Source organism: Suncus etruscus, chromosome 17 (assembly GCF_024139225.1).
Source record: "Suncus etruscus isolate mSunEtr1 chromosome 17, mSunEtr1.pri.cur, whole genome shotgun sequence".
Taxonomy (NCBI): domain Eukaryota; kingdom Metazoa; phylum Chordata; class Mammalia; order Eulipotyphla; family Soricidae; genus Suncus; species Suncus etruscus.
Window position 1 is genome coordinate 43,623,037 of NC_064864.1, and position 13,346 is coordinate 43,636,382.

At 46.0% G+C, this 13,346-nt stretch overlaps 1 protein-coding gene across 1 annotated transcript in view; it reads right to left on the bottom strand.

Moving 5' to 3' along the window:
- The window catches only part of DNMBP (dynamin binding protein), a 142,499-nt gene that overhangs the window by 65,811 nt on the left and 63,342 nt on the right, over window positions 1–13,346 (bottom strand). Inside the window, exon 4 of the mRNA XM_049790793.1 lies at window positions 3,257–5,221. Coding sequence (XP_049646750.1) covers window positions 3,257–5,221 — 1,965 coding nt within the window. The remainder of the gene's footprint in view (window positions 1–3,256; window positions 5,222–13,346) is intronic.

Below are 13,346 nucleotides of genomic sequence, written 5' to 3' on the forward strand. Positions count from 1 at the left end.
TTACCTCTAGCACCACCGCTCCGGCCTCTAATTGGCAATTCTGACGCATGCTTTGGTGTTACGTTATTAAATCTGCATTTTTTTGTTTTGTTTTTGGGGCACATCCAGTGGTGCTCAGGGTTTACTCTGGCTCTATGCTCAGAAATAGCTCCTGGCAGATTCAGGGGACCAGATGGAGTATTAGGGATTGAACCCAGGTTGGCCATGTACAAGACAAATGCCCAATCGCTGTGCTATCCCTCTGGGCCCTTATTATAACATTTAGTTTGACAAAATAATAAAAAAGTATTTAGTAATCAAGAGTGTGTTTATTTTGGAGCTGAAGAGATAGCACAGCAGTAGGGCATTTGCCGTGCAAGCAGCCAACCCAGGACCAACGGTGGTTCGAATCCCAGCATCCCATATGGTCCCCTGTGCCTGCCAGGAGTGACTTCTGAGTGCAAAGCCAGGAGTAACTTTAGGCACTGTTGGGTGTGACTCAAACCCCCTCCCCCAAAAGAGTGAAAAATAAGTATATATGCACAAAATGCCTACAATCCTGAGTACAATAGTACAATCCCCAGTGCAATAGTATAGTGGATAGGGTGCTTGTCTTGCACCTTCGTTCAATCTTCATATGGTACCCAAGCCCTCTAGGAGTGATTCCTGAGCACAGAGCCAGGAATAAGCCTTGAGCACTGTTAAATATGGGATCCACACTCCTGACAAAAATTCCAAACATTCTAACCGTTGTTAGAATTCCAAATTCTAACCATTGTTGGTTACAAAAATTACTACTATTGCTCTTGTAAGAACATACTGCACGGGTCAAATTGGTAGCACAGTGATAGGGTATTTGCCTTGCACATGGCTGACCCAGGAAGGACTCTGGTTCAATTTCTGGCATCCCACCCCCCCAAGCCTGCTTAGAGCAATTTTTGAGTGCAGAACCAGGAGTAACCCCTGAGCACCACTGTGTGTGGCCCCCCCAAAATAAAAACCCAAACAAACAAAAAGCCCAACTTACTGCAAAGGGTTTACTTGCTTTGCTTTTGTTTTGATTGAACATTTGGGGCCTACACTCAGCAGAGTTCTCAGTAGGTTGGAACAAAGATTACATACCTGTCTCTGAGCCCTCTCCCTGACCTAGAGCATCTCTTAAAAATACAGAACAGTGGGGAAGGAGTGATGGTTCAGTGCTTGTCTTGCACATGACTGACACAAGTTTGATCCCCAGTATCCTATATGGTCCCTTGAGTCTGCCAGGAGTGATTCCTGAGAACAGAGCCAGGAATATGCATTGAGCACTGCTGGGTGTGACCCCCACAAACAAAACAAACAAATAAAACCAGAACATATATAATTTTTGGAATTACCAAGAGTTCCTATTTTTGTTTCTGAATCCCAAGGATTACAAGTGCTTCAGGAATCTAGAGACATCAGCTGGGAACCGACAACAGAGAGGAACAAACACGAACCCTCAATCCTTGCCAGCACTCACAGATGGCCTGGGAGGAGCAGAGGGGGAAACACAGGCTTTGCACATGGGGAGCAAAGTTCTCATTTCTGCCTGTGCTCCACCCCCAGCACTACCAAGTGTGTCTCCCACAATCATTTGAGGAAAAAATAACAACCAGAAACAGGCTTCTGTACCACAGGAATGAGAACCATGGGCCACACAAATGGCCTCATCAAGTCTTAATAATATCTTGGAATAAGCCAACACAGACTATAAAACAACCATGCTTATCATAAAGGTAAAAAAAAGTTTTTTAAACAAGCTAAAGGATACCTGTAGGAAGCAGGAAACAGGAAACTGTAAAAGGTTTTGAAGAAAAAAAAAGAGCTTCTAGGAAAGGAATTTTTATGGCCTCACCATCTCACTGAGGATGTGTGAGCCCAACAGAATCTGTCCTGGCTCTAGCTGGACAGAGCCAGATGGACAGAGCAGGTGCACCCCACTGCTGTCTGATGGGAGGGGACTGGGGTCTCTACAGCAGCCCTTGTGACTCTGCTCTGTTTTTGTTTCTTTTGTTTTTGAGTTTCGGTCACATCTGGTGGTGCTCAGGGCTTGCTCCTAGCTCTGTACTCAGGGATCACTCGTGGTGGGGTTTCGGGGACCACTTATGGTATCAGGGATCAAACTGGAGTTGGCCATGTGCAAAGAGAGTCCAGTTCATCATGCCTTTTGCTTTTGAGTGGGAAGAGTGGAATGAAGTTTCCAAAGGCCTGTCACTCCAAATTAAGGGCAGAACTTGAATTTTTCACGGTGCAAGAAGAAATAGTAGCTGAAATTTACAAGCTCCCTTGGCATATTATTCATCTCACCAAGATTTAGTTTTATTTGTAAAATCACCAAGGAGTCATTGGGGGCATCCTGGGGTGGCTTTGAACATTCTTTGTGTAAGCAAAAGGTAAAAATGCTCATTAAGGGGCTGGCAAGGTGGCGCTAAAGGTAAGGTGTCTGCCTTGCAAGCGCTAGCCAAGGAAGGACCGTGGTTCGATCCCCCGGCGTCCCATATGGTCCCCCCAAGCCAGGGGCAATTTCTGAGCGCTTAGCCAGGAATAACCCCTGAGCATCAAACAGGTGTGGTCTGAAAAACCAAAAAAATGCTCATTAAGAAGTTAATAAAAGGGGCTGGAGAGATAGCATGGAGGTAAGGCGTTTGCCTTTCATGCAGGAGGTCATCAGTTCGAATCCCAGTGTCCCATTTGGTCCCCCCGTGCCTGCCAGGAGCTATTTCTGAGCAGACAGCCAGGAGTAACCCCTGAGCACCGCCGGGTGTGACCCAAAAACCAAAAAAAAAAAAAAAAACAAAGTTAATAAAAGGGGTCGGAGTGATAGCACAGCAGTAGGGTGTTTGCCTTGACACCCTTGCCGACCAGTGATGGACCTTAGTTTGATTCCCAGCATCTCATATAGTTCCCTGAGCCTGGCAGGAGCAATTTCTGAGTGCAGAGCCAGGAGCAAGCCCTATGTGCCACTGGGTGTGGCCCAAAATCCAAACCAAAACAACATCAACAAAAACAACTACTAAGCAGCTATAGCCAACACCTGCACTTTTTCTGAGAACAAAGGAAGCAGAAAGCTCCAGCTGTCCAAGGATTTGGGGAGACACAGCACTATGATGGAGTGGGAAATCAGGTCCTGCAACAGCAGGCAACTTTTTCCTTGCCCTCACAGGTGGTGCTGGATCCCGACAAAACCACCATAGGTTTGTCACCTGGTATATGGGGCATGTCACGAAACAAGAGCCAGTTACACCGCATCACTTACCTCTAAGCTGCTGGAGCTCCAGACTCAGACTTTCAATGTTGCTCTCGTAGAACTGCAGATTTCCCAGTGTGTCTGCTTTGAAAATTGCCTCTTGCTTTTCTAGCATCAGATTCAGCTCTTCAGGAGCCGGGCTATACATATCCAAGTCTTGTTCCATCTCCTGACTCTTCACCGTTGTTACTAAGGGGTCCTGGGATGGATGATCCAAAGTCTTTCCCACTGTCTCTGGGCCCTGCTTCTCCAGGGACTCACTGCTAGGCTGAGGAGAAGCTGGGGTTTTGGTAGGGACCACATTCACCCTCTGATGCATGGAGGGCGGCAGGGGCGCTGGGCGAGAAGGCCGCATAGGAAAGGGCAGCTGGGGCCTTGGGTTCTGGTCTATGAGCATGTGGAGAGGAGTGGAGGTTGGGGTGCTGGGACGCGGAGGGGGTGGCCTCAGAGCCTTCCTCCTCCTGGACAGCTCCTGCGGGCCCAGAAGCTTGGAAGAACCCCAGACAATATCCTTCTCAGAGTTAAAGTCCTCAATAGAAAAGCGTCGGCAGATTTTGTCAGGTTCTGTGGACAAGCTCTTCTCAAACTCCATCAGCTGCTGGGTCAACTTGGAATCCAGGTCGGCGCTGCCATTACTCTGGGTCAGGGCTATGGTGTCCAGGCCTGGCCCCTTCTCACTGGCTGCTCGACGCACTTCTAAGCTGTCAGTTCGGCCCAGGGTAAAAGCACTGCCTCTGGGCATAGGGTACTTTGGGGCACACATGGAGGGGAGCAGAGGGCTGCGATGGTTGCCGGCTCTCCCTGTCCAGGTGGCTGAAAGCGAAGTGTCCTGGTTAAGAGAAGGTACCAGTCTGGTTCTGGGCAGGGTGTCTGCTTTTCGGGCAGGCAAGTTGGAATACTCTCGAGTCTTCACTTGTAGGGGTTCAGGATCCTCAGGGTGCAGGGGGCTTCCTTCCACTGTAGAATAGTGTGGCTTTTTCTGCAGCTGCGGGTGACAGGGTGCTTGATGCTGGGAGGAGACACCATTGACCACCTGGGGCAGATCTTCAGTGGACCTGACTTTGGAGAGAGGCTGCAAGTGCCCGGTAGCAGGGCTTCTTGGGGGCAAGGTTAAGGGCTCCCTCTCATCCCCCCAGGCTTCAGTGCTGGAGGACAAAAGTGCATCTGGTGGGATGGAAGCAAATGCTTCCAGAGTGGGCTGGGGGGGCTTCTCCGTCCAGTCCCTAGCAGATCTTTCTTCCTCAGCCCCTGAGGAGTTTTCAGAAGGCCCTGGGGATGCTTCTGAGCTGCTGGGCAGGCCAGGTGCCTGCTGTCCCTCTGGGCTCTCCTCTGCCGGTGCTTCACTATAGACCTTCACGAACCGGTAGGGAAAGACACCAGTGCGACCCCGAAGTGAGCCTTTGAGCCAGCCATCTTCCAGGGTCTCCTGAATCTGGATTCTGTCCCCCACTTCAAAATCCAACTCATTGGGCTCAAGGGCTTGGAATCTATAAAGGGCGATTCCATAGGTCCCTGGTTGCTCACTGCCCTGGTCTGACACCTGCTCTGGCCGCTGATCCACAGGCTCAACTTTCTTCCCATTCACAACATGGTCATCGCCAGAGTCCACCGGCTCCTCCACTGTCCGCAAGGGCCCCAGGAGCTCCACAAAACCTTCAGGAAAGATGCCTCTTCGGCCCTCGAGCTCCCCTTCAAACCAGCCAGGCTCGGGCACCCCGATAATGGTGATCACATCCCCTTCTCGGAAGTCCAGCTCCTCATCCAGCTGCGCCGAGAGCCCCATAAGCGCGCGTGCCTGGCCCATGGAGTAATCCGGGAGCTGGAGCAGGGCGCTCTGCGAGTGCCAGCGCTGGCTGCGGGACGAAAGGCAGAGCTCCTTCGCGCAGGAGGCCGGGAAGAAGCCCCGGGCCCCCCAACAATTCCGGCCCTGCAGCCAGCCTGCAGTGGAAGCTCCATCGAGAACCACCAGGTCACCTGGAGAGAGAAGAGCAAAGACAAGCTCAGGCAGTGCCCAGCGAAAGGTATGAGGATGATCAGTGCAGCCCATCACCCTTTGGGGAGGCCATACCTGGTCGTGATCAGAGATCTCTATGCTCAGAGATATCTCTATGCTCATCACATAGCCAGGAGTAACCCCTGAGCAGCACCGGGTGTGCTCTCCCACCCCACCCCCCCAAAAAAAAAAACCAATCTGGAGAGTATCTAAGCACTTCTGGCTGTGCTCAGGGGACCAAATCAAAACGGAGCCAGCCTGCACTCCCTCCAGCCCTCTCCCTTCCACCCTTCCCCATTTTAATTATTAAGGCATCATTATTTAAATACTGTTAACTATATATATATATATATATATATATATATATATATATATATGGATATATTTTGTCTTTTGGGCCACACTCCACGGTACTCAGGGGTTACTTCCTGACTGTGCTCAGGAATGCTGGGGATAGAATAGAACCTGGGCCTGTCGCGTGCAAGGCAAATGTCCTACCCCCCTGTACACTCAGGCCCCATGTTAACAATACTTTTATAAATACCTCATTCCAGAATGTCTGTTTCCTTTTCCCCATCAATGCCCCAAAGACTCCCCATAACAAAACCCTCCTCCAACTAAATTCAGCTGTAGACCAACACTCCAGTTCTCTTTCCTCTGGCCATTTGCTGCTCCCTTACTATGTATTTTCTAGAGATTTTGTATTTTAATAAGTCTTTTTTTCTTTACTCAGAAAATACATTTAAAAATTGATTGTATAATTTCTAATTGTTTGAGTTTTCCCCTATACCTGTGGTTAATTGCCTTTTTACATGTAGAAAAAGACATGGACTTGCAATACTCTCACCAGTGCTCACACACATACTTACCTGCCCCAGATACTCTCCAGATTGTTTTTTTTTTTGGGGGGGGGAACACACCTGGTGACGCTCAGAGTTTACTCCTGGCTATGCGCTCAGAAATCACTCCTGGCATGGGGGACCATATAGGACGCTAGGGATTGAACCCAGGTCCATCCTGGGGCAGCTGTGTGCAAGGCAATGCCCTACTGCTGTATTATTGCTCTGGCCACAGATTGGGGGGAACTTTTAGTTTTTGGGGCTTTTTTTTGAGACTGAGATTTTTTTTGTTTGTTTTTTTGGGCCATCCCATTTGATGCTTATGGGTTACTCCTGGCTAAGCGCTCAGAAATCACCCCTGGCTTGGGGGGACCATATGGGATAGTGGGGGATTGAACCGCAGTCCTTCCTTGGCTAGCGCTTGCAAGACAGACACCTTACCTTTAGCGCCACTTCACCGGCCCCTGAGACTGAGATTTTAAGATTTTAAGACAGTTAATGATTTCTCAGGTACATTCATTCCAGCATCACACCTGTTACCAGAGTTCTCACCTCCCCTAAATTTTTTTTCTTTTTGGGCCACACCCTGTGACGCTCAAAGGTGCTCCTTTGACTCTAATCCTTAAAAAAAAAACCCACTTAAACTTTTGTGATTAAGTTAAACTAATATGCATGGGCAAGGAAATGTAAGAAAATACTATACCTTCAATGTTTAAGGAGTTACATAAGTTTTATGGCCTTAGATTGCTTTGTGTACTGCTAAAAAATGTTATAATGTACTACAATCTGGGGACTTGAGGGACAAAGTAATTGTACATGGGTTCTATTTTATTTTTCTTAATGTTCTTTGGCTGAAAGTTCAAAATTAAGGTATCAGCAAGGGGTTGTCTTCTAAGAATTCTGTTTATGGGTGATTGTCCTTCCACTGTAACTTTACCTTTTCCTCTTTCTTTGCATCTTTGTTCTCATAATTAAAAATAAATTTATAAAAAAAAGAATTACCTCACTATTAAAAGGAATCTTGCTGTTTAAAATTCTGTCATCAAGGAAATAGCAAGGATTTTAGGAGCCAATCATGTCAGGAACTGAGAGGTGTGGGTGGGATGTATAAAGAGTAGTATATATTTTCAATAAATTTATTTTCTATAAATTTATAGCAGGATAGCAAAGCACTTGGCACAATCTTGAGTCATGTTATAGTCAAGTATAGTTAACAACATTTTTGGGTTTGGGCCATAACCAGTGATGCCCAGGGGTTACTTCTGACTTTGCACTCAGGAAACACTACTGGGAGGTGTTCAGGGAACATATGGGATTCTGGGGATCAAACCTGGGATGGCATTGTACAAGGCAAGCACTCTACCTGTTCTAGCCCTGGATTGTCTTTTAGGGTATTAGCACATGTTCTTGATTTTAGAAGAAATTCTGTTTTTTCCTGTCTCTCCACCAACTAAAGATATTTTGGACCAGTTGTCCCACAGCTGTCCTGTATAGCCCTAGTACATAAGCTGGTACATAATAAGCACTCAGTGCCCATTTATAATAATTGTAATGATAATGGTTCTTCAAGTTATCTTTTATATTTGGGATATGAAGAAAACAGAATGGGAAAATAACAAAGGCCCCAAAGCAACAGAAACTGAGAACCTGTCACTGAAGAAGCTGATCACAGGGGTGGTGTGGTTGGTGAGTGAGTGAGTGACCCTGGGACAATGGTAGAAGAAGTGGACACCTGATGGAGGGTATGGGTGGGTCATGTATGGAATCCTACTAATCACAAGTTGCAAACCACATGCACAAAATTAAAAAAAATTAAACAATGATAATTTTTAAAATAGTTCTTTAACTTAAATCAGCACATCTTTTGAGACTGGCTCCCTATCCCTAAATTCCTTTTGCCAAATTCTTTTATTTTGTTTTGTTTTGATTTTTGAGTGGGGGAGGCACACCCGGTCATTTTCAGGGGTTACTCTGAGCATTCAGAAATCGCTCCTGGCTTGGGGGACCATATGGGATGCCGGGGGATCAAACCGCAGTCGGTTAGCACGTGCAAGGCAAAAGCCCTACTCTGGCCCCCTTTTTGCCAAATTCTGTCCATTCATTCCTTGTTTTATTCCTCCATCCAAGTCCAGTTCCCATTATCTCACCTTTTGGAGCTTATGCACACATAGATATCTTCTGATCTACCTAAGATTCGTAACAAATTTAGATGGTAAATGTCCCCATTTCATTATCTCCCTACCCTGTTCAAACTTTTACCATAAACTATGAAAAGTTTCTTCCTGCCACCAGATTTCCTCTCTAACATCCTTTTCTGAATGTCTGAACTAAAGAAGTTTGCTCTGGATAAACTCAATGAGGTAGAACTACTAAACTACAAAAGGCAGTCCATATATTTTTCACTCAATATAATCTGGCATTCACAGCCTGTTGGGAATTCTCCTTGGCTGTCAGAAACTCCCACCCCTGCCATCTCAAATCACATCTCACCTCAGACTATTTCTCCACACTGCCTCTGATTCAAGTTGTCTTAATAACCTCAGCACGCTTCCCTAATAGCTAGAAGCCCATGTTAACCTTAGTGGTCTAGTGAAAGCATATCAGTGACTGATTTCATTCAGCATTAAAATTTGTTTGTTTGTTTGTGTTTGTTTGTTTGGGGGCTATACTCAACAATGCTCAGGGCAGTGCTCCGGGAACCATGTGGTCTGCTGGGGATCAAACCCAGGTTGGCTGTGTACAAAGCAAGCACCTTGTGCACTGTACTATCACTCCCAGACCTCATCACTGAATTTTAACCTTGTATTTTTTTGGGGGGTCACACCCGGCAGCGCTCAGGGGTTACTCCTGGCTCTACGCTCAGAAATCGCTCCTGGCAGGCTCAGGGAACCATACGGGATGCTGGGATTCGAACCACCGACCTTCTGCATGTGAGGCAAATGCCTTACCTTCATGCTATCTCTCTGGCCCCAACCTTGTATTTTTTTTTATACCACACGGCACCTAGCTAATGTTTGATCTTCCACTCAGTGGTAGGCTCTATTTTCAAGGACTTGATTATACTTTGCTTAGATATTCCTGAAGCACAGTGTTTGGGGCTATATTTCTATGTTCTTTTAATTTATGATTCAATAAATAGCTTTTGAACTTGGAGTCCTGTGAGTTACAATAGTCCCCTCCCACTTGTTCCAAGACCATTACGTCAGGGCCCAGAGATATGCTTAATGTTCAGACACAAGAGGCTTTTGGTGAAGAAGGAGAACCATGCCAGAACTCCCACTCTCCTGGCTGGAACGAACTGGCTTTCCTAAGATTGGACAATGACAACATTCTCCTTGCTTTGCCAGGTCTCCATGAATCCTTGCTGTAAAGATTGGGTTTTCTCTTTATTTTCAGCTGGATGATTGTATTGATAAGCTTTCTTTTTGTTTGTTGTTGTTTTGTTTTGTTTTTGGGCCACACCTGGTGACGCTCAGGGCTTATTCCTGGCTATGCGCTCAGAAATCACTCCTGGCTTGGGGGACTATATGGGACACCGGGGAATCGAACCTCTGTCTGTCCTAGGTCAGCGTACAAGGCAAACACCCTACCACTTGCACCATCGCTCCAGCCCCATCTTTTTGTTTTTATTTTTGTATTACACCAGTGGTGCTCAGGGCTTACTCCTGGCAGTTCATGGGGCACCAAATATGGTTCTGGGAATTGAACCTGGTACAACTGTGTGTAAGGCAAACACCCCACTTACTGTATATCACTCCAGTCTGGTTTGCACTCCATCGATTGTGGCGCTGGCTCAAGAGCTTGCTGGGAGTGACACTCTAAATTATAGTTCAGGTGCCCCTGGGGGGTGCTCACACGTCTATTTGCCAGGGGTTACACACCCTGACCATGAGGCTTAAACATCTTGTTAGTTGTGATGTTCATGGTGTCACTATCCTTTTGTGGCCCAACTGGAAAACACATGTGGCTCTGGGGACAGCAGGGCTCTCCTGCTCACCCTCAGGACATGGGAGATGCCTGGAATTTGAACCTGTGACAGACACTTTTAAGGCAGGGACTTTAAGCCCTTATTTTTTTAGGCCCATCAACTAAATTTTGTTCTCTGGTGAGGTATAAAGAGATGGCCTGGAAATATAAGGTTACAGATAAACATTCTGAGGCAATTTTTAACCATATTTAATTACTTCTCATAATATACATAGATTTTTTTCTCTTTTTTTTGGGGGGGCCACACCTGGAGGTGCTCAGGGGTTACTCCTGACTGTCTGCTCAGAAATAGCTCCTGGCAGGTACGGGGGACCATATGGGACATCGGGATTCGAACCAACCACCTTTGGTCCTGGATCAGCTGCTTGCAAGGCAAACACCGCTGTGCTATCTATCTCTCCGGGCCCGATTTTTTCCTCTTCTGTTTCAATATTTTTTCTTGTTATATTCTTTTTTGTTTGTTTGTTTTTATTTTGTTTTGGGGCCACACCTAGCGGTGCTCAGGGTCACTCCTGGCTTTCTGCTCAGAAATCACTCCTGGCAGGCACAGGGGACCATATGGGATGCTGGGATTCGAACCACCATTGGTCCTGAGTTTGCTTGCAAGGCAAACGCCCTACCGCTGTGCTATCTCTCTGGCCCCTTTTTCTTGTTATATTCTTGATTGTGTTTTGCTCTTCTTTTGTTGTTATTATTGTTGCTTTGATTTTTCACTTCTTTATTTTTTTCATTAGAAAATTCAGTGGTTGGGGCTGGAGAGATAGCATGGAGGTAAGGCATTTGCCTTTCATGCAGAAGGTCATTGGGTCGAATCCCAAATCCCGGCGTCCCATATGGTCCCCCGTGCCTGCCAGGGGAAATTTCTGAGCTTGGAGCCAGAAGTAATTCCTGAGCACTGCTGGGTGTGACCCAAAAACCACCAAAAAAAAAAAAAAAAGAAGAAGATTCAGTGGCATTAGCCATCTCCTTCATTCTGTTAGAAACAGTTTTGTTACTGAGTTTAAATATAACTTAAATATAACTCACAACCAGATAATCCGCTGTGAGGAGATGAGAAATGAGCGACACCTGCTGGACGAGTTGAGGAGTCTGGCTCCAGGAAACTGCACTTTGACACAGTTTCTCATAGGGAACCGTGTCCCCCAACACATAATTGCAAATTCCCTGCTATATAAAATTAATTCCCATGTACTAGATGCCTTCCTCATGCCAGAGGCTCATCCATATTTCACCATATTTAACCTCCACCACTACCTCGAGGTAGGCATTACCACCCTCTATTTGTAGATGAAGATTTGAAGTAATTTGCCCAAGTTCACAACTACTAAGTTATAGAGTTGGATTTAAGCCTAGAGCTCTCAGACTTCTTAAGCTACACAGACATCTTAGACATCTACACTGTGTACTCAAGACAAATACACGCATATGTGTATGTCTACACATTTTATATTTAAAAAATACAAATATTAAGAAAAAAATACAAGTATTTAGCATTGCTACACAAGGCCCCAAATCAAAATATGTATGTATTTAAATATATAGATAGTTATTATATAAAATATTTGTCACATAATAATAAATGTGCAAATATATTATAAATCTGTGTGCTGGGAGCGAGTCCTGAGTCCTAAAAACTATCAGGTGTGTCCTCAAACCAACTAACCAACCAACAAACAACAATATATGTAATAGACACATGGACCATGTGGTGCTGAGGATCCAACTGGAACTTGTGCTCCAGATCTGAGTCTTCTCCCTGGCCCTGGTATATAGTTTGTATAATTAAAATACCTACCTACCTACCTACCTACCTACCTACCTACCTACCTACCTACCTACCTACATATATATATATGTGTGTGTGTGTGTGTGTGTGTGTGTGTATATATGTATATATATGTATATATATATATAAAATTTCTCCTCTTGTCAATCCCAATAGTATTTGTTTGTTTGTTTGTTTTGGTTTTTGGTTTTTCGGGCCACACCCGTTTGATGCTCAGGGGTTACTCGAGTCCTGGCTAAGCGCTCAGAAATCGCCCCTGGCTTGGAGGGACCATATGGGACGCCGGGGGGATCGAACCGCAGTCCTTCCTTGGCTAGCGCTTGCAAGGCAGACACCTTACCTCTAGCGCCACCTTGCTGCCCCCCCAATAGTATTTCTTTTTTTTTTTTTTTTTTTTTTTTGGTTTTTGGGCCACACCCGGCAGTGCTCAGGGGTTACTCCTGGCTGTCTGCTCAGAAATAGCTCCTGGCAGGCACGAGGGACCATATGGGACACCGGGATTCGAACCACGCACCTTTGGTCCTGGATCGCCTGCTTGCAAGGCAAACGCAGCTGTGCTATCTTTCCGGGCCCCCCCAATAGTATTTCTAAAGGTAAAAGAAAACTTTGTTTTGTTTTGTTTTGGGACCACACCCGGCCATGCTCATGGATTACTCCTGGCTCTGCACTCAGAAATTGCTCCTGGCGGACTCGGGGATGCCAGGGATTGAACTCGGATCTGTCCCAGGTCAGCAGCATGTAAGGCAAATGCCCTACCGCTGTGCTATCACTTTGACCCTGGTAAGAGAAAAATTTAAAGTATTTGACAACCTGGGAGAACTCAGAAGATCTCAAGCATGGCCCTCCCACATTCTAAGGCTTCCAAATTCCCTTCTTTGAAATCTTGTCAGTTCCATTGTGACAAGCCAGGGCAGGACTGGCTGTGCGGGAGGCCTGGGATAAGGGGGAGTGCATTAAGTAAGAAAATGCCCCCCACAAAACCCATTTTCAGTCCCAGACACACAAAGGCCAATCAAAGCTCAAGAGCTGAAAATCAGAACACTCTCCTCTACTTTGTAGGGTATAAAATACTTTCTTTCCTTTTCCCAATATATTTTTTTCCAACTAGTAAAAAAAATCGGTTGATTTTCAAGAGGAATTAGAATTATTTCTCGTGCTGAAGTTCTCAGAAAAAGACAAAATGCACAGGGACGCTGAACTTCTCCATCCTCACAGTCTTATGCTTTCAAAATAGAAGACGAGGGGCCACGTAGGTAGGCAGCTGAAAGCACTTTGCATGTGAGCTGCCGGCTTTGATCCCTGGCACCACTGGGTGTGGCCCAAAACTCAAAGAATAAAATAAAAGAGAAAACAGAAGACAGATGGAGCTGATCGCTGGTGTTTCTTGGGAAGACTGTCGGAGAAGGAAAAGCCTTCTCTGTACTTATATTTAGTTTCTCTCTTCCTACTCTGTTCCCTATTGGTCCCCCAGCCTCTTCTCACTTTGGGCAGGCT